The sequence below is a fragment of the Littorina saxatilis genome, linkage group LG1, assembly GCF_037325665.1.
Source record: "Littorina saxatilis isolate snail1 linkage group LG1, US_GU_Lsax_2.0, whole genome shotgun sequence".
NCBI classification, from domain to species: domain Eukaryota; kingdom Metazoa; phylum Mollusca; class Gastropoda; order Littorinimorpha; family Littorinidae; genus Littorina; species Littorina saxatilis.
The window spans coordinates 103,766,619-103,787,568 of record NC_090245.1 but is presented as its reverse complement, the minus strand read 5'-3'; the positions used below and the strand labels follow the sequence as shown (position 1 = coordinate 103,787,568).

The 20,950-nt window shown below is 44.2% G+C and overlaps 1 protein-coding gene across 1 annotated transcript; it reads left to right on the top strand.

Annotated features, from left to right (window-relative positions):
- The first annotated feature begins 3,473 nt into the window (after positions 1-3,473).
- Positions 3,474-9,884, top strand: LOC138948545 (uro-adherence factor A-like). The gene is made up of 3 exons (XM_070320103.1): positions 3,474-3,583; positions 4,785-6,140; positions 6,918-9,884. The coding sequence occupies exons 2-3, from the start codon at positions 4,965-4,967 to the stop codon at positions 9,312-9,314; spliced, it is 3,573 nt and encodes a 1,190-aa protein (XP_070176204.1). The 5' UTR covers positions 3,474-3,583; positions 4,785-4,964; the 3' UTR covers positions 9,315-9,884.
- Positions 9,885-20,950: the final 11,066 nt, after the last annotated feature.

The following is a 20,950-nucleotide window of genomic DNA, read 5'->3' as shown; positions in this document are numbered from 1 at the left end:
CTGAATCGCTCTACACACACACACGCACAGACACACAGACAGACACACACACACACACGCACACACACACACACACACACACACATACACAAACACACACACCCCGACCCTCGTCTCGATTCCCCCTCTATATGTTAAAACATTTAGTCAAAACTTGACTAAATGTAAAAAATCAAAAAAATCAAGGGAAACCAATTCGGCGAAACTGTACATATTTAATTAAGTAGGGGAAGGGCCCCTAATATGGACCACTTTTTACATTTAGTCAAGTTTTGACTAAATGTTTTAACGTAGAGGGGGGAATCGAGACGAGGGTCGTGGTGTGTGTGTGTCTGTGTGTGTGTGTAGAGCGATTCAGAGTAAACTACTGGACCGATCTTTATGAAATTTTTCATGAGAGTTCCTGGGTATGATATCCCCAGAAGTTTTTTCATTTTGTCGATAAAGGTCTTTGATGACGTCATATCCGGCTTTTTGTAAAAGTTGAGGCGGCACTGTCACACCCTCATTTTTCAATCAAATTGATTGAAATTTTGGCAAAGCAATCTTCGACGAAGGCCAGACTTTAGTATTGCATTTCAGTGAGGCTTAAAAATTAATCAATGACTTTGGTCATTAAAAATCTGAAAACTGTAATTAAAATTATTTTTATGTTATATTCGGATTAAAAACAACCTCTGAAAATTAAAAATATAAAAATTATGATTAAAATTAAATTTCCGAAATCGATTTAAAAACAATTTCATCTTATTCCTTGTCCGTTCCTGATTCCAAAAACATATAGATATGATATTTTTGGATTAAAAACACGTTCAGAGAGTTAAAAAGAATAGAGATATAGAAAAGCGTGCTATCCTCCTCAGCGCAACCGCTACCGCGCTTTTCTGGATTGTTAATTTCACTGCCTTTGCCACGAGCGGTGGACAGACGATGCTACGAGTGTACGGTCTTGCGGAAAAAATGCAATGCGTCCAGTTTCATTCTGTGAGTTCGACTGAGCTTGACTAACTGTTGTATTTTCGCCTTACGCGACTTGTTGTTTATTGCTGATAACTAGCTTGTTTTCTTGCGAAGAAGTTTCATTTTGTGGTTGGTAGTCCTTCTCTCTTAGTTTAACAGTTAGGCCTAATTAGAGTGAAATAGCTTTGATAGACCTTCAGCAAAAATTAAATACAGAAAAAATCACAAATGGTCCATATTAGGAGCCTGGGCGCCCAATATGGACCAGTGAAGCGGCCTTCAGGAATCACTGTAAAAAGCCCCCTATACTTCAAAATAACATGATACAACTTAGTGTGCAAGTCAGACTAATTCAAATATGCTTTAGATTGAGCTGTTTCGGGTTGATGAGAGCATTATTTGAAGCACACCAGGAAACTGAAGAAGCTTATCAAAAACAGAGTGAAAATAAGTGAAATTATCAACTTCCACAAAAAAAATACTATTATTTTGTTATATTTTTTTTAAATCTCGAGGGGTAGTTTTAGGTTATTTTCAGCAAGCTTCTTAATGAATTAATTAAAATTGCCTTTAGTTTTTATTTTCTTCGATTTGTTGAAGGTGGTCCATATTAGGGGACTCACACATACTTTGAGGTTTTGCTATTATTTTTTGTTTGCAGTAGAAACTCGGGGTATACACTGTTAAAATGTAACAAATACTGTCTTAGCTGTCATATATAGCCATTTTTGTGTTATGAAAGCTTTGGCTGTGGACAGAAACGAGTCCGTTTTAGGCGGCAAATTTAGAGTGAACGCTACCAAAAGTGAAAAAAAACCCACGAAAAAGCCTAACGGCTTTGAGGTTTGTGTTTCTGCAACTGTTTTGACATATGCAACTTATCCAGAGAGAGTGAATTAAGCGAATGAAATTGTATTGAGCGCTCTAGCGCCGTTAGTTTGTCAGAACAGGAGGTGGTCCATATTAGGAGCCGGTCCATATTAGGAGCCTTTCCTATATCTTGAAATAAGAAAAGATCCAGACTATATATATATATGTTTATTTATCTTTAAGTTTTATAATGTGTGTTTATTTCTTAAACCAGCGCACACGTCAAAATGCAAGTCGCGTTGGAAAAGCCTGTTGTTATCATTTTTCTTCGAAGAGTATAGCACATAATAGGGGAAGGGCTCCTAATATGGACCGGCTCCTGATATGGACCACCTCCTGTTCCGACAAACTAACGGCGCTAGAGCGCTCAACACAATTTCATTGGCCGTATTCACCCTCTCTGGATAACTTTCAAATGTCAAAACAGTTGCAGAAACACAAACCTCAAAACCGTTGGGCTTTATATCTTTTTTTCACTTTTGGCAGGGTTCACTCTAAATTTGCCGCCTAAAACGGACTCGTTTCTGTCCACAGCCAAAGCTTTATCACACACAAATTGCTACATATGACAGCTAAGACCGTATTTGTTACATTTTAGCAGTGTTGACCCGAGTTTCTACTGCAAACAAAAAATAATAGCAAAATCTCAAAGTATGTGTGAGTCCCCTAATATGGACCACCTTCAACAAATCGAAGAAAATAAAAGTTAATGCTATTTTCATTAATTCATTCAGAAGCTTGCTGGAAATAACCTATAACTAGCCTTCGAGATTTAAAACAAATATCACAAATAGTCTTCTTTTCGTGGAAGTTGATAATTTCACTTATTTTCACTCTGTTTTGGATAAGCTTCTTTAGTTTCCTGGTGTGCTTCAAATAATGCTCTCGTCAACCCGAAACAGATAAATCTAAAGCATATTTTGATTAGTCTCACTTGCACACTAAGTTGTATCATCAGTGTTATTTTGAAGTATAGGGGGCTTTTTACAGTGATTCGAGAAGGCCGCTTCGGTGGTCCATATTAGGCGCCCAGGCTCCTAATATGGACCATTTGTGGGGTTTTCTGTATTTAATTTTTGCTGAATATCTATCAAAGCTATGTAACTCTTATTAGGGTTAACGGTTAACCTAAGAGAGAAGGCCTACCAAACACAAAATGAAACTTCTTTGCAAGAAAACAAGCTAGTTATCAGCATGAAACAAAAAGTGGTCCATATTAGGATCCCTTCCCCTACATATGTTCGTGACCACTTTTTTTTTGCTACGCATTGTTAGATTATGAGAAAACACCATTTGAAATTATACAAAATCGCAAAGAAATATGTATTGTTTGCTCCGGAACTGCGACGTCGATATGCCAAAACAAAACATTCCAGCTCAAAACCCTCAAACAGGCTGGTATTGTCACATTTTTATATTGGTTTGGAAGAACTGCTCATAATTTACAAAGCACTCCGGTCCTGCAGTTCTTCTCTTTCTAACAACCCATGTTGACCGTTATGTCTGGTGACGCAACAGTATAACGATGTTTCTTTGCAGGTGCGTCGGATGATGAGTTCTGCGCGCGAGGACAGTCTCGGACATTAGCGCGCTGCAAGTAAAACATTCCTGAATGACGTAAACGAATGATGACGCAATGGAAATGACGCAATACTCAGACGGGAAGGGAGAAAACTTCTTGGTAGAAGTCAGCCCGTTTGTTTGGATCTACTTCAGTTGCAAGAGCAAAGTCATTTGTCAGACACTTGCAAAGGTAAGATTTTGGAGTTCATTTACAAACTATTGCCTGCATTGCTTTAACTCCGTTCTTTTGCTCGACTGGCCTCTGTCTATGCGCAGAAAAGGCTAAAGATAAGCTTCCAAAATGTTATCAATTCTTCTTCTTCTTCGTTCATGGGCTTAGACTCCCACGTTCACTCATGTTTTTTAACACGAGTGGATTTTTACGTGTATGACCATTTTTACCCCGCCATTCATGGCAGCATACGCCGATTTCGGGGGAGGCATGCTGAGTATTTTCGTGTTTCTATAACCCACCGAACTCTGACATGGATTACAAGATCTTTTCCGTGCGCACTTGGTCTTGTGCTTGCGTGTACACACGAAGGGGGTTAAGTCACTAGCAGGTCTGCACATAAGTTGACCTGGGAGATCGGAAAAATCTCCACTCTTAACCCACCAGGCGGCAGCGACCGGGATTCGAACTCACGACCTCCCGATTAGGTGGCCGACGTCTTACCACTGCGCCACTGCGCCCGTCTTTTCGGTTTCAATGACAATGAAGAAACGCGATAATTATCTATTAACAATACAAAGTCAGTAATTGCTGAGAAGCTTTTTCGATGTCTTTCTTGCCGGAATGTCTACTTCAGCGGGTCACACTACTGAATCAACATCTCTCTGTCTCTGTCTGTCTGTCTGTCTGTCTGTCTGTCTGTCTCTCTCTCTCTCTCTCTCTCTCTCTCTCTCTCTCTCTCTCATACTATAAGCGTATCGTCTAAATGTGACATTTGTCAAATATAACATAAAATATAACTTATTCTTCAGTCTCCCCTTCTGTCATTACCCCTCCCCCGCTTTTTTTTTGTTTATAAATTTTAATCTTCTATCGATTTCCCTTCCTTAGATGTGTCGAAGAAAAATTTCATATTAATGTCATAGAAATTAATATGTAAGCGCCTAGGGCTATATATCTAGATTAGGCGCATAAAAATGATCACAATAATAATAATAATAATAATAATTCGCTTTAATTTTAAAGGACAATAAAGTGTTGTTATTGTTAATGTTATTATTTTATTTTCTTCCTCTTCTCGACCGCAGCTTTTTCTTTGCAAGTTTCTTAGATTTGGTCATAACAGTTGTACCCACCAACAACCAAATTGAGAAGAAAAAACTATGCAGCGATAGAAATTGAACAGTCTCACCATAGCTTGTTCTTTCGGTTTTTTCAGTGCGTAGGTCCGGCAGTCGGGCAATGGTGACCCTGGGTGGCATCTTGCACCTGGCACAACTATCATCTAGGTCAACACGCTACCCACCAGCTGTGTACCACGCCGCGTCACCACCACGATCAGCGTCGTCTCCATGTCCTCCCAGACCTGTCACGTGAGCTGTGACCACCAGCCGGCCCCATGTCCATCCCATGGCGAGGTCTTCCTCCTCAGCATGTAGTGGAGCTCGCCACAGCCGCTCTCGCCTTCCTGACGCCCTGTGCCCTCGTCCTTATCAGTAAGACGATCACCCGCATCGCCCGAAAGATCCGCCAGAGAGCACAGCCCTCGCCAGATCGACTTTCGCCCTGCTCCGACGTTCTCCACTTCAGCCAAGAGGTCTGCCATGTCTACCCCGAGGGCGAACACCTAGTCTTGAAGAAGGACGAGCGAAGGCTGCAGCAAGACCTCTTCCGCGAGCTTGACGTGAACCAGAATGAAGATCAAGAAGACCTGAGAGGAGATTACAACATAGTCCACCACGAATCCCTTTACTGCCTTTGCGGCTCCTTGGGTGATACCCTCGCTTTGAGCAAGGGAAAACTTGACAAAGGCAAGAGAGGCGGCTGCGGGGAATTCGCTCCCATGGAGTTGCCCCACTCCGACATTTGTCTGAGAGAGAAAGCCAAGCTTGGCGAAACAGAGCAGAAGAGAAGCCTAGACGCCCTAAAATCGAACAAGAGCACGAGAGTTCGTGAGCTGAACCCAAGAGACCCCAACAAGTCCAAAGACCAAGCGCGAGGTCAGCAGAAGCTGGACGCAGACAGGAGCAGAACTGAAGAAGATTACCAGGCTTTGCTGGACGAGCTGAAGCATTCCATCAATGACCCTACCAAGACCTATCAGCTTGAGGCTAGACTGTCAGGCAAAACCAAGGAGACCAACTACCTAATGGAGCTGCCAGAACCTGCTGACCCAGCACTCAACTTTGCCTTGCAAAAACCCGAGGCAGTTCCAGAAGAGTCTACGAGCCCTAGAGATTATCTGAATTGTCCGAGGAACCAGACGCTGAGCACAAGAAACCGTCCGAATGTCGAAGAGACGCATGAACAGTCAGAGGCCTCAGAACTGGATTGCCAAGAATCTCAGACAGTGGTTGCAGACGACTCTGGTCTGGGGGTGAATGATTCTGAGTCGGATGACCGCTCAAAGGAGACAGCAGATGATGAAGAATGCAATCATGGCGTCACAGAGGTCTGTGCGCAAGAGGACTCTGATCCTTCGATGGATGTCGCAATGGAACCAGAACCAGATATTGCTGTTACGAATGACTTGAGCCAGGCGATTTCACAGGACGACAATTTAGCAGTGGAAAATGTAAGTTTTTATAACGGTGTCAGTAAGAACAAATGTATGCAATTGTACAAGGAAAATATATAAATGGTGGAAAGACAACTATAACTAGTACAAATTGTCATCTTAATGTGTTTAATATGAATACGTGCTCCATCCACAAAAGGGAATTGTTTGTTTTAAATCTTAACGGGTATATTTGTGTGAACATTTCAGTAACAAACATTTTAAAAAAAATACGTAGCAAAACGATGTCAAAAGGAGTGGATAATGGATAAATAAAACGATAAAAGAGCATGAAATATAAAGGGGTTTTTCCTTGTTGTTCCAAGCAGGATGCATTTTGGAAGAGTTAAAATACAATCCGGTGTAATCAAAAACGATACATGCTCTCAGAGAATATCAAATACACGCATGTATGTATTGTCCTCTTTGGTTTCAACCGATGTCACCTCAAATTTTAGTTTATAGTGCCTTCAGTTATTTCTGCATTACATTTTCAACCTCCTTTCAACTTTTGCGTAATTTTTCTTGTACATTTCTGAGTACAGTGGAACCCTCATTTAAAGACCCCTAATTTAAGACTCCCTCCCTTCTCAGACCCTGTTTTCTTAGATTTTCTGTTCATAACCTTTGTAAATGTACCCCCATTTTGAGACTCCCTCCTATTAAAGGCCTGATTTTCTCCGAATTTTGTCGGTATTAAAAGGGGGGTTCCACTGTAGTCTCTCGACTTTGGGAAAGTATGTCTCAAACGAAGAAGATGTCACCATTCCCTTTTCTCTGTCTATCAAACAACAGGGTACAAATGAATCTGCAGCAGAGCCACACGGGGCGCTGTCCAGGTCGTCCTCTTGCGATAGCTTCTCCACAGCCAACTGTTCCAACCGGGCCTCGGCCATCAGGCTGAACGCTGACTGCCCCCGGCCGTCTGAGAACGAAGAGGAGTACTATCAGATGACAAGATCGGAGAACAAAGACCGCCCCGGCCACAGGCGCGAAACCAGATACCGCCACGGTTGCATGGCACGTCAGCTCAGTGAGCAGCAGAGTGCTGAAACCAATCCCATTTTCAAGCTCGTCACCCCTCCACCTCTGTTTTATAACTCCCAAGACAAGCTGCCGATGAAGTATAGGAGCAGAAGTCCAGAAAGTCAGGACAGTCAGAGTCAGGACAGTCAGTACAGCCAGAGTCAGGACAGTCAGAGTCAGGACAGTCAGAGTCAGGACAGTCGGGCAACTGAGGACAGTGAATCAGATACCACCGATGACTCCACGGGTCTCAACGATGATTCGCAGACGGAGGATGAAAAAGAGGAACCGCAAAACTTTACGCAGTGGTTGTCTTCGGTCCTAAAATCATTGCTGCCGGCTTTTCAGAAAAAGCAGGCGCAGTCCAAAAAAAAGTCGAAAAAGCCACGAAAGAGAAACGACCTGTTTGAAAGCTTTGACGTGAGGAACGTCCTGAATAGGCAGCTGCACAACATGGCCGCGCCCGACACAAAAGCCTGCCCTCACTCGTGCGTGTCTTCGCTGTGCAACTTTCGCCGAACTCTAGAGAGTTGGAAGAAGCAACTGCTGGCCATGCATACAGCGCTGGACGCCTCATCTGCCGTCCTGCCAGAGAAGCCGTGCATCTACTGCCGCGAAGACAGGCCTTCCGGCAGCCATCACCAGTGTCAAACCATGCAGATAGCTCAGGTCTTCTGGCGCACAGTGCTTCAGTTTAAGCGCTCCCACCTGGAGCCTAGCAACTGCCCACACGTCAGCAAACCCAGGTCAGACACCACCACAAGCACAGAGCCTGAGGCCGTAGACTCGGAGGAGTGTGCTCTAGGACACAGGCACTCCTGCAACAGTGATTACTCTGGCTGCATCCAGCAAAGCAACGCGCCTGCATTGGAAGCCAACATGAACGAGGCTCCCTGTGTTCACGTCTTGTTGGAAGACGTTGACACACTTCTCCAGAGACTGGAGAACATCAAGGAGACCTACTCTGGTAACGAGTCCCAAAGAAAAAGCAAACCAGGCGAGGGAAACGCAGATGACCGCGGACGGTGCAGTGAAGGAAAGTCGACGGGCAGTATTATCTCACCCTCACCATCTATTTCGCTGACAGAGGAGCTTGGGGAACTGGAGGAGTTGGCCGACTCCATCCTGGACGAATACGACCAGAGCTCTGATGATGAGTGCAGCTACAAAGACTTTGAGCGAGTGCGACAGCTACCGGATGACCTCAGTCAGGGCGGCCTTGTTGCCAAACCAGCTTCACGGAACAAAGAGGGCGAGAAGGTTCCTGACCATTCCGCAAATGACACCTCCAGCCAGGAATCTACGACGAAGGAAGAAGAAGAAGAAGACCCTCCGCCGTCCATTGCGTCAGCCGAGTCCTCGCTGACAAGAGTGCGGGAGCTATGCAAGTCAGCAGAGGGATCGTCGTCTCCTGTCTTCATGTCGGAGCAGCTCATCATCAGCAAGACCAAAATGCTGGGCAAGTTCGCTCTCCGCTACCTCGAGCACATCGAGGACAAGCTGGACAGCGATGATCTGGCCCTCGAGGCCCCCAGTCCGGAGAGGGAATCCCCTAAACCTTCATCCGGTGGGGACACGCCTAAACCGATGCCGCGAACACTGTTGAGAGAAAACTCCGGAGCCCAGGCGCACTCCAAAGAAGTAGCAGCGACACTGCAAAAGAAGCTCTCGGATGCCCTCATGTCGCAATTCCCTAGTTTGCCTGTAACTGACAGCAGCTCAGACAAAGCCGAGGAAGCGCAACACGCTTCTAGTTCCGCAGACCCCGAGAGAAAGAGGGATGAAACGTCTCCCGCAGGCGTCTCCCGGGAGGTTCGAAGGGAGCCCAGCCTGGTGTCTGCCTTCAGGGACATCATTGCGGACCTGGACAGACTACATGCAGGAAAACCCGTCGCCAGACACAAAACAGCCGGCAAGAACGTCAAGTTCGCCTTACCCTGCGTACAGAAGAGCCGCTCTTTAACCAGTGCCTCGCCCACAAACATGAACTCTCCGCCCCTCCGACCTGCTGCGCTGAGTTCCTCGTCCTGCACGTCCCTGACAGCCAGCAGGGAGGACCTCCAGCAGAAGAACCGTGAGGACCTCAGCGTCAACGAGGCCTTCGATCTTCTGGACAAGGTGGTTGACGAACTGCTTCAGCTTATGAACGCCGAGAAACCACGTTGACATTCAGCGCTAAGTGTACAGTTGTATATGTATGTATACAAGAGCCATTGATGGAAAAGGGAAGTCTGTAGATCGAGATTACTCAGCACTCCGCGTGCCAGTCTCCGGTTTTGGGGTTGATGCAAGTACTGATATGTTTTGCAGGTTAATATGTATTTATTATCGTGGTTTGTGAATAATTTTAAGACCACTTCTTTCTTAAAGTACCAACTTGAAAGTATTAGAGACCTTCGATCTACCAAAATTAATAAACTTCTCCCCGGAACTCAAATTAAAATGTTTTTGAGTCAGCCATAATCTAATGATCACCGGATTAACCCAGAGAGTGGATTTAGACAACAAAATACAGAGAAACCTGCTTGTTGTTGACTTTTGCTTTAAATTGGGTTTTCATGTTTAGCTGTTGGTGTAAGTAATAGCCAGGTACGCCTCTGTCACATCGTTTGCTAATTTGCGTTCAGTTCTTTTCACACAAAACAAGTATATAACATATTATGCACAGGAGCACGAGAAAGGAAAAGGGAGTGTTGTCCCAATTCATTTTCAAAATATCAAGACAGTGAAAATGAGTTTCCTCCCTCTTTCAAAACTTGTATTGTGAGAAAAGCCTCGAGTTATTCAGCGTGTGGATTGTTCTGTGTGTGCAATCGCGTAAACACGGATGAATTCGAAATTAAAGGCACAGTAAGCCTCCCGTAAACCATCACAGATACTGTCAGGCTTTTACACACAGTACAAACACCCTTTCATTTAAACACTCACCGCTTGAGAACATCCTAGGTGCCCTCCGTAAAGAGCGAGCAATTTTCAAAGAATTTATTTTTGCGTGGTTTATCTTACCCCTGAGCCATCGTGAACCCGTGTGATCCAGTTTCCCTTTTTCACAATGTAGTCGTCAGTTAGTAATTTGAATGCGACTCGATGTGAGCTTATCTGCAATAGCACGTTATTATGTACCTCTGACTATGCACGAAACAAACGGCTGTAGTTCACAAGAACTCTATCGATGGCTTTTGACTGTTCAGAGGAACTGGCGATAGGCATAAACCGTCGTCTGCTACGAGAACCACGACCTTGCGTGACCCTGCTTCCGGGCGTTTCTTTTTTCAAACTTTCAAAACTTCGAATTGTACTGATCTTGTCTTGATGAAAAAAGAATTCTTTTATGATTTAAGAATGTTTGTGTAACAAGCTGTCAATTCTTCTTCTTCTTCTGCGTTCGTGGGCTGAAACTCCCATGTACACTCGTGTTTTTTGCACGAGTGGAATTTTACGTGTATGACCGTTTTTTACCCCGCTATTTAGGCAGCCATACGCCGTTTTCGGAGGAAGCATGCTGGGTATTTTTGTGTTTCTATAACCTACCGAACTCTGACATGGATTACAGGATCTTTTTCGTGCGCACTTGGTCTTGTGCTTGCGTGTACACACGGGGGTGTTCGGACACCGAGGAGAGTGTGCACACAAAGTTGACTCTGAGAAATAAATCTCTCGCCGAACGTGGGGACGAACTCACGCTGACAGCGGCCAACTGGATACAAATCCAGCGCGCTACCGACTGAGCTACATCCCCGCCCAGCTGTCAATTTATTATTTAGATTTTAAAAGTTAGGTCCAGCGCCAAAATGCACCACAGTCCGATTGTCTGTGAGACAATCCGCAAAATTAATTCTTTAAAATTGCTCGCTCTTTACGTAGGGCACCTAGGATGTTCCCATTCGGTGAGTGTTTAAATGAAAGGGTGTTTGTACAGTGTGTAAAAGCTTGACAGTATCTGTGATGGTTTACGGGAGGCTTACTGTGCCTTTAAGAGAGAGACAAACATACAGAAAAAGACAACGGGAGAAAGAGAGAGAGAGAGAGGAAAGAGAGAGCGTGTATGCGTCCGTGTGTGTGTGCGTGTATGCGTTCGTGTGTGTGTGGTTGTTTGTACTGATATGTGTGTGTTGAAAGGCCGCACAGTGGGATGGAGTATGATGGTTTGACACAGAGACAGATGGTGTCAAGCACGGCCTTTTTTTGAGAAAGGGATACCTTGGACCGGCAGGTGCCATCTATCTATCTATCTATCTATATATATCTATATATATATATATATATACTGCTTGTGTGTGTCTGTCTGTCTGTCTGTGTCACTTCGCGATGCACGGCCAAAGTTCTCGATGGATCTGCTTCAAATTTGGTGGGCATATTCAGGTAGACCCAGGACACAATCTGGTCGATGAAAATTTTCAACACGTGCTCTCAGCGCGCAGCGCTCAACCGATTTTGGTTTTTCTGTACATCCATTCCCAGTAACTCTTCCTTATCTTCTCCAGTGTTTTGCGCGTTTATCTCCCTTCCTTCGTGTGGCGTCAATCGCGTACAATGCGCCGGCGAAGCCGGGTACCCGGCGAAGCCGGGTATTCGGCTCTACTTCTTCCCGGCGAAGCGGGTATTCATCTAGTACGGTATATACCGTCTGCGTATAATGCCGAAATGAGGTCATTCGTGCGTAAAGCAGAAGACTAAAGAGACGCTCTGTTCAGCATCCTCACTTAAATCTTTGCTCATGAAAAATGTGAAATGTCACACACACACACACACACACACACACACACACATCATTCAGACTACTTCCATCGGCCTGGCCTTGTATCAGTCCATGCGCCCTCAACCTCTTCTCAGTGCACTCAAATTTACCTGGTGTGTTAAAGGCACAGTAAGCCTCCCGTAAACCATCACAGATACGGTCAGGCTTTTACACACAGTACAAACACCCTTTCATTTAAACACTCACCGATTGAAAACATCCTAGGTGCCCTCCGTAAAGAGCGAACAATTTTCAAAGAATTTATTTTTGCGTGGTTTATCTTACCCCTGAGCCATCGTGAACCCGTGTGATCCAGTTTCCCTTTTTGGCTCACGTAAGTGTAGCCTATGCGATGCTAAACTTTGTCTGCGACTCGAGGTGAGCTTATCTACAATAGCACGTTTTTATGCACGAAACAAACGACTGTGGTTCACAAGAACTCTAGCGATGGCTTTTGACTGTTGAAAGGAACGGCGATATGCATAAACCGTCGTCTGCTACGACCCTTGCTTGACCCTGCTTCCGGGCTTTTCTTTTTTCAAACTTTCACAACTTCGAATTGTACTGATCTTGTCTTGATGAAAAAAGAATTCTTTTATAATTAAAGAATGTTTGTGTAACAAGCCGTCAATTTATTATTTTGATTTTAAAAGTTAGGTCTAGCAATCATCGATCCACGGCTATGGCCAGTTTACATCGATAGAATGAGACCCGAAGGGAAGTAACTCATTTTTGACCTGAGTTCAGGATGGGTCCAAAAAGTGTTCGAGGGTGTTTGTACTGTGTGTAAAAGCCTGACAGTATCTGTGATGGTTTACGGGAGGCTTACTGTCCTGGCGTGATTTCCTGTATTGAATATTCATAACAGCCGTCCAGCACCAAAACGAGGCGCCATTGTTGCAGAGGACCAAGTCCACGAAAATAAATTCTTTGAAAATTTCTCACACTCGACAGAAAGCAGCCAGGATGTTCCCGTTCGGTGAGCGTTCAAATGGAAGTATGATTGTACTGTATGTAGACGCTCGGGGAGCTCTGTGATGGTTTACGGGAGGCTTACTGTGCCTTTAATATCTTTTTGCATATAAGGTCTACTTAGTAGTCATCAAACTTATGACACATTCTGCACGTGCCTAGTTCATTTAGCTTAAGCTGGCTGTACAATGCCGTAGTTTTATTAAATTATTGGTTTAAAGGCACAGTAAGCCTCCCGTAAACCATCACAGGTACGGTCAGGCTTTTACACACAGTACAAACACCCTTTCATTTAAACACTCACCGATTGAAAACATCCTAGGTGCTCTCCGTAAAGAGCGAACAATTTTCAAAGAATTTCTTTTTGCGTGGTTTATCGTGAGCCATCGTGAACCCGTGTGATCCAGTTTCCCTTTTTCACAATGTAGTCGTCAGTTAGTTATTTGAATGCGACTATTTACAATAGCACGTTTTTATGCACGAAACAAACGGCTGTGGTTCACAAGAACTCTAGCGATGGCTTTTGACTGTTGAGAGGAACGGCGATATGCATAAACCGTCGTCTGCTACGACCCTTGCGTGACCCTGCTTCCAAGCTTTTCTTTTTTCAAACTTTCACAACTTCGAATTGTACTGATCTTGTCTTGATGAAAAAAGAATTCTTTTATGATTAAAGAATGTTTGTGTAACAAGCTGTCAATTTATTATTTTGATTTTAAAAGTTAGGTCTAGCGCAAAAACGCACCACGGTCCAAAAACATTCTGATAATCATCGATCCACGGCTATGGCCAGTTTACATCGATAGAATGAGACCCGAAGGGAAGTAACTCATTTTGACCTGAGTTCAGGATGGGTCCAAAAAGTGTTCGAGACAATCTGCAAAATTAATTCTTTAAAAATTGCTCGCTCTTTACGAAGGGCACCTAGGATGTTCCCGTTTGGTGAGCGTTCAAATGGAAGGGTGTTTGTACTGTGTGTAAAGGCCTGACAGTATCTGTGATGGTTTACGGGAGGCTTACTGTCCGGGCGTGATTTCCGGTATTGAATATTCATAACAGCTGTTCAGCACCAAAACGAGGCGCCATTGCTGTTGTGGCCAAGTCCACGAAAATAAATTCTTTGAAAATTTCTCACGCTCGACAGAAAGCAGCCAGGATGTTCCCGTTCGGTGAGCGTTCAAATGGAAGTATGCCTGTACTATATGTAGACGCTCGGGGAGCTCTGTGATGGTTTACGGGAGGCTTACTGTGCCTTTAAGCAATTGTATTCAAATATCAGCAATGCCGCATACAATCAATTAAATAAATGTAGCACAACCGTATCAAATGATTACTGATCTTTCCTCGTTATAGTTTTCCTAATGGGTATGAGCTTTGGTGAAGTTTTTAATATAGGATGTGTGGCTTGATATAGTTTTTACGTGCCCTGGAATACCGTGCTGTATAAACAATTAAAAAATTAAAATCTTGATAGGGGTGTCTCGATATAGGAATAATGTGCTGCTTCAGCACCTTTTTTTTATCGTTTTATGTTAAAGGCTGCCCTTTTCGTAGCGTTCATTAATTAATTCCTATTGTTTACATGTGCCAATAATGTTATAAAACTGTACCTAAGGGGATATAATAACGATTGGCTGTAGCTTTCGAACACAGAAAAAATTATTTCAGTATTGCAAAGTGTTGTTGATAGTGTCGAATGTAAACAGAACAGTCTCAAAGTGAAAGTGGATGTTTTCCTGAAATTGTGAAGTTAACAAGAATACAGAAAAGCGCGCTTTCCTGCTTAGCACAATACGCTACCGCGCTAATCTGCCTTCTCTGGCGTGTCAATAACACTACGTTTTGCACGTGGAAGGTGAGCGATACGGTCTAAAAAAATAACCCAAGACCTTGAGAACTGTGTTTGATGGGTTTTTTAACATTAAATGAAGTAACTAACATTGATTTTTAACATAAGTGCTAATCGACACATTCTCTACGTGTGACTAGTACTACTTGGTCGTAATGTTACTTATGCATTAGAATCAAGAAGAAAGGTGTGTACCGGCCCCCGTGGCGCAGTGGTTAGCGCGTCGGACTGCGGGCCGGGAGATCGTGGTTCGAATCCCATAAGGGGTGGGTGGGTTTTTCGAGCTTCGGTCGGCTCCTACCCAGAGTGGAAGTGCTAAAGTTCCAATGGGAAGGCTGGGATCACACAGCCGAGTGTCATTCACTTCACGAATGCGATTGACGCAGAAAGTGCAAAAATAAAAGAAACTTGTCTCGATTCTTGTGACCCTTCCTGCTCAGGGCTCTCATGGTGACCTTGGTTCCAGTGTTCCTGTTCCAGCCATCCCTGAATATTCTGCTGCCGGCCCGCTGGGATGCTCCGGGGGGGTCGACGGAAGGACGCTGTGGCGGTCTGCTCTCTGAGGAGACGCTCACTCAGTCTGGCTCCGCGACTTAACAGTCAGTGTCGTAAGTAGAGGGCTTAGTAGGTAGCGGTGCCTGTGTCCCTTGCCAGGAACAGGACCAATACTGAACACCGTCGAAGTGACTCAGCAGCAGTGCAGTGTCATCTTCCGAGGGTAGCCTACCGCAGCGGCCTGACATCCTTCCCTGGAGGGTGCCCAGGTGTCTGACCAACACAGGACAAAAGTCTGGCGGCAGAACGAAGTTCAGGGGTGGATGTTGCAGTGAGTGCTGGGACGGGGCGGCGTGGTAGCATACTGGGAGAAGGAACAAGCGTCGGGACAAGCAAAAAGAGAAAAGAGAATAGAAAATAAAAAAAAGAAAAAAAAAGAAGAAAGGTGTGGAATGACATTAGTTTATCCACGACGTTAGGGTACCCTATATCAGCTCCCCCCCCCCGGCTCCTTTGTGTCTACTAAATTGTCGCGAATACAGCGTGTGCAGGTCAGGCGGCGATAACTTGTAGCGCTTTTCATGTCAGCGTCCGACGAACAATGATCGCGCGCGCAGGGGAATCTGTAGAGCCTATAGCATGGTAAGAATTTATAGTCACTACATTAGGTGTGTCTTCCATAGCACTGTTTTGCGCAATGCCACATATGGCTTAAGGCCAATTAATTAAGTTAAAGTCTACGGTGTTCTCTTTTATTTATTTGTTCGCCCTTTGTCGATCATATTGTTTATGACTGTGTCCTGGTTACGTCGGAAGTGAGCAGCCTGGGCAAAATGATCTGATGCTCAGCCAGCAGTCTGAGTGAGAACAATGCGGTCCGTCTCTCTCAGACACCGGTGTGACGTTTTCATCTTTCGCCGTGTTGATATTTCGCTTCTCGGCCTCGTTGATCTAGTATAAACTCTACACTGAATACAAAAACACCCTTCGATAGTACTGATGAGCGACCTTGTGTACCTCATGGGGCCAAATTTGTCCAACCAATTTGTTTTATTTAACTTAGAAATTTGATTCATCCTAAAATGTTTTCCTTCTTACTCAAGGGACGTAACCACTCAGCACACGTTTTCGAAGAATTCGATTTTGGGGGTGAAATCTATTACATTTTACCACCAATTTTCTTCACATGCAAGAAACTGATATGCTTTTCGTCCATAAATAATTTCACTTCTTAATTTTACCAGGAAACAACATTTCAGTCTTGAGTATATGTCGAGGGGGAAATATGTACACAGGCGAAAGATGAAATCGTGACACCGGACCGTAGGGTTGTGGTGGAACGAGGGGTGTTTCTTATACAGTGGAACCCCCCTTTTAAGACCTCCACAAATCGGACAAAATCAGGTCTTAAAATTAACAAGTCGCGTAAGGCGAAATTACTACATTTAGTCAAGCTGTCGAGTCACGGAATAAAACTGAAGGCACTGTATTTTTTCACCAAGACAGTAGCCTACAGCTTCGTCAATCCCCGCGTGAAGGAAATCGCTCACCTTCCACGTGCAAAACGTAGTGATATTGACACGCCAGATTAGCGCGGTAGCGTATTGTGCAAAGAAGGAAAGCGCGCTTTTCTGTATTCTTGTTTACTTTCTCACACCGGTGACACTGTGACGGTTCCCCTACGCTTTGTGTCCGGTGCCCTGACCCTTTGTGTTCGGTTCCCACTCGGTTCCCACACGCCAAAATTCGCGGACAAAACATCCATTTATGGTAGTATTACGCAATGTTGCTCTCTGAGAATGGTCTTGTTAGATCTGTGAGTGTTTACACTACATGCCTAGGTGCTGTTGGATTGAAGGTTTTTGATATTTTAGCCGTTATTAGGTAGAATGCCTTCCACTTTACTGCAAAACTGCATAATTCGTAGCATCGGCAAGAAATATCCTACCAAAAAATGCCTGCTTGGAACTGTCGTTGGTCCAGCAAAAAGTTCAACATGTCTGTAGCAGACAGCCCAAGTTTCAAGATTGTAGGGCCATCCAAACAGCCGTAATAATAAAAACAACAAAAGTAGTCAGTGAAATTGGCTGTGTTCGGTCCCCACACACTTTTGTGACGTAGGCGTGACGGTTCCCATAATTCATTGTGTCGGTCCCCACTTTCTGTGTCGGACCCCACTTTCGACCTAATTTCTCTGTGACGGACCCCACAACCAGCCTATTTTGTGTCGGTCCCCACACCTTCTTGGATTTATGACTTGCCGGTTACTTGTATCATTGTATTCATTGAATCTAATTGTCTCGGAGTTATTTTTCAGCAAAAACCGGCAAGGCAGCACCTTTTGTGATACCAAGTAAGTCAGATGACATCAGTATGTGTGTGTATGTGTGTGTGAGAGAGAGAGAGAGAGAGAGAGAGAGAGAGAGAGAGAGAGAGAGAAAGAGAGAGAGAGAGAGAGAGAGAGAGAGAGAGAGAGAGAGAGAGAGAGAGAGAGACTAACTTTATTAGTTTATGCCACAAATAATATATAACATTATTTATCTCTGGGACGGTTCCCAGTATACCAGCAAATTATGTGTTGATCCACCCACACCTTCTTGAACTGGCCTTCCCAATATCTACTCTTAGTCTTAAGGCCTTGGAGATATGCAATTTGGCACATTTTTAAAATAAAAGATCCACCTGTCGTATGTGAGATTCAGTTTTCAGAGCAAAATGCTGCCCAGGGACTTCTAGTGGTGATTGAAAAAAAAAAAGAGTACTTGCCTGTGTCAAGTATGTGTCTTTATTCACGCTTGTTGTAAGAGGCAACTTTTCCCAGCTCCTTGTGTTCATGACTGCTTTCTCTTAAAATTAATTACTTTATGACAGTCAGAATACAATGGAACAAGGCTACATAAACCCTGACAGCCTACGACAACGGCCCGACTAAGGCTCAACACCGCGCCAATAAATTCAGCATTGGGCCAATGTTGGGCCATGATTGCTCCGTTTTCGTAGGCTATCAGGGTCAAAGATACATATTGGTAAACTAGTAAAATACATGTTCAGCATCATCAGCAATACCACAAAAGGATTAAAACAAGAAATTCCTCCGATAGGAACTACACCCCCGTCAAAGGGAAATAACCTTCTCAGTTGGTGGCAGTGAGAATGGTTATTTCCCTTTGACCAACGGGGGTGTCCGTCTATACCAGGCCTTGTATAATTTTAATCCACCAATAACTCCCTAACCGTGTGTTTGACTGGTCCCAATTTTTGTAAGGACCGTCTCAGGAATGTATAGAACCTGTTCACCAAGTTTGGTGACGATCGGTCCGTTCATTCTTGAGATCTACTTGCGAACACAAACACATCGAGTGAAACCTATACACACCCCTATACCGGGGGTGTAAAAATCCTATTAGCTGTATGTCAGCGGCACAATGCAACCAGAACCAGCGTTTATGTGGAGTGATCGGGTGCTGGTCACTACCGCGAGCGTCACTACCGCGAGTACCACTACCGCGTCTCACACTAAAGTTGTGTTTCCGTACCCGCGATAGCGTTTTTCCAGCGGTGCGACGAAAATCAAGCACATAGAAAATGACCAGGAGTGTTTCCACACGCGCGACGCGTTAGCGGCGCGACAAGCGGCAAGCGACGCGATTTTTTTGAAAGGGTCCTGGAGCGATTTTTTCGCGTTGTCGCGCGGCAACGCGGGAGTTTACAGATTTTACCGCATGTTTAAAACGCAAGTACGGAAACACGTCACGCGTTTGCGCGCGTTTTCTTTTGTCGGTGCCGCTGTCGCGGGTACGGAAACAGAACTTACCGCGAGTACGACACTACCGGGAGTACGACACTACCGCGAGTATAACACTACCGCGTGTCACACTACCGCGAGTATAACATTACCGCGTGTCATTTTATGACTTCCATGGCTGAAGGCAAAGGTTGAAATGTTTCCTTGAAATATAAAACAAAAAGGCCTGGTCTGTTCTCTGAACACTAATTCAATGTTTGTCATGCTAACCAAGAACTCAAAACGATCAGAACACACTATCAGAATACATATAGAATGGGTTGCTTCCAATCAAAGCCGTTAGAACACAAACTCACAAGAAGTAAGTTTGCATGCGTTCTCTCTACGGTTATGGTACTCGCGGTTGTGGTACGCGCGGTAGTGTGACACGCGGCAGTGTTATACTCGCGGTAGTGTCGTACTCGCGGTAGTGTGACACGCGGTAGTGTTACACGCGGTAGTGTCGTACTCGCCGTAGTGTGACACGCGGTAGTGACGCTCGCGGTAGTGTCGCATAACCGGAGTGATCTGGAAAGGTGTCAATCTCTCTCTCTCTCTCTCTCTCTCTCTCTCTCTCTCTCTCTCTCTCTCTCTCTCTCTCTCTCTCTCTCTCTCTCACACACACATACACACACATACTGATGTCATCTGACTTACTTGGTATCACAAAAGGTGCTGCCTTGCCGGTTTTTGCTGAAAAATAACTCCGAGACAATTAGATTCAATGAATACAATGATACAAGTAACCGGCAAGTCATAAATCCAAGAAGGTGTGGGGACCGACACAAAATAGGCTGGTTGTGGGGTCCGTCACAGAGAAATTAGGTCGAAAGTGGGGTCCGACACAGAAAGTGGGGACCGACACAATGAATTATGGGAACCGTCACGCCTACGTCACAAAAGTGTGTGGGGACCGAACACAGCCAATTTCACTGACTACTTTTGTTGTTTTTATTATTACGGCTGTTTGGATGGCCCTACAATCTTGAAACTTGGGCTGTCTGCTACAGACATGTTGAACTTTTTGCTGGACCAACGACAGTTCCAAGCAGGCATTTTTTGGTAGGATATTTCTTGCCGATGCTACGAATTATGCAGTTTTGCAGTAAAGTGGAAGGCATTCTACCTAATAACGGCTAAAATATCAAAAACCTTCAATCCAACAGCACCTAGGCATGTAGTGTAAACACTCACAGATCTAACAAGACCATTCTCAGAGAGCAACATTGCGTAATACTACCATAAATGGATGTTTTGTCCGCGAATTTTGGCGTGTGGGAACCGAGTGGGAACCGAACACAAAGGGTCAGGGCACCGAACACAAAGCGTAGGGGAACCGTCACAGTGTCACCGGTGTGTTTCTGAGCTTGTTTTGAATACAACCTATCATATCTATATGTTTTTGGAATCAGGAAATGATAAAAATGAATGAAAAAAAATAAATAAGATGAAATTATTTTTGGATCGATTTCTTAACTTTTAATCGTAAGACTAATTAATCTATTTTCGTTAATTGTGATCACATTTTAAGAGTAAACATGACATATGTATATATTTTTAGATTCAGAATGTGATGAAGAATACGATGCAATCAATTTTAAATCTGTTTGCAAAAAATCGATTTTAATGACAACTTTAATGAGCAAACTCATTATTTAAATTTTAAGCCTCCAAGCTGAAATGCAATTAAAGTCCGGGCTTCGTCGGAGATTACTTGACCAAAATTTCAACCCATTTGGTTGAAAAATGAGAGCGTGACAGTGCCGCCTCAACTTTCACGAAAAGCCGGATATGACGTCATCAAAGACATTTATCAAAAAAATGAAAAAAACGTCTGGAGATATACCATACTCAGGATCTCTCATGTCAAGTTTCATGAAGATCGGTTCAGTAGTTTTCTCTGAATCGCTCTACACACACACACACACACACACACACACACACACATACACCACACCCTCGTC

Bases quoted from the DNA above. Each gene is read 5' to 3' on its own strand.
- LOC138948545 (XM_070320103.1), top strand. From the start codon at position 4,965: ATGTCCATCCCATGGCGAGGTCTTCCTCCTCAGCATGTAGTGGAGCTC. The intron at 6,141-6,917 runs GTAAGTTTTTAT...ATCAAACAACAG, and splicing joins ACAATTTAGCAGTGGAAAAT to GGTACAAATGAATCTGCAGC.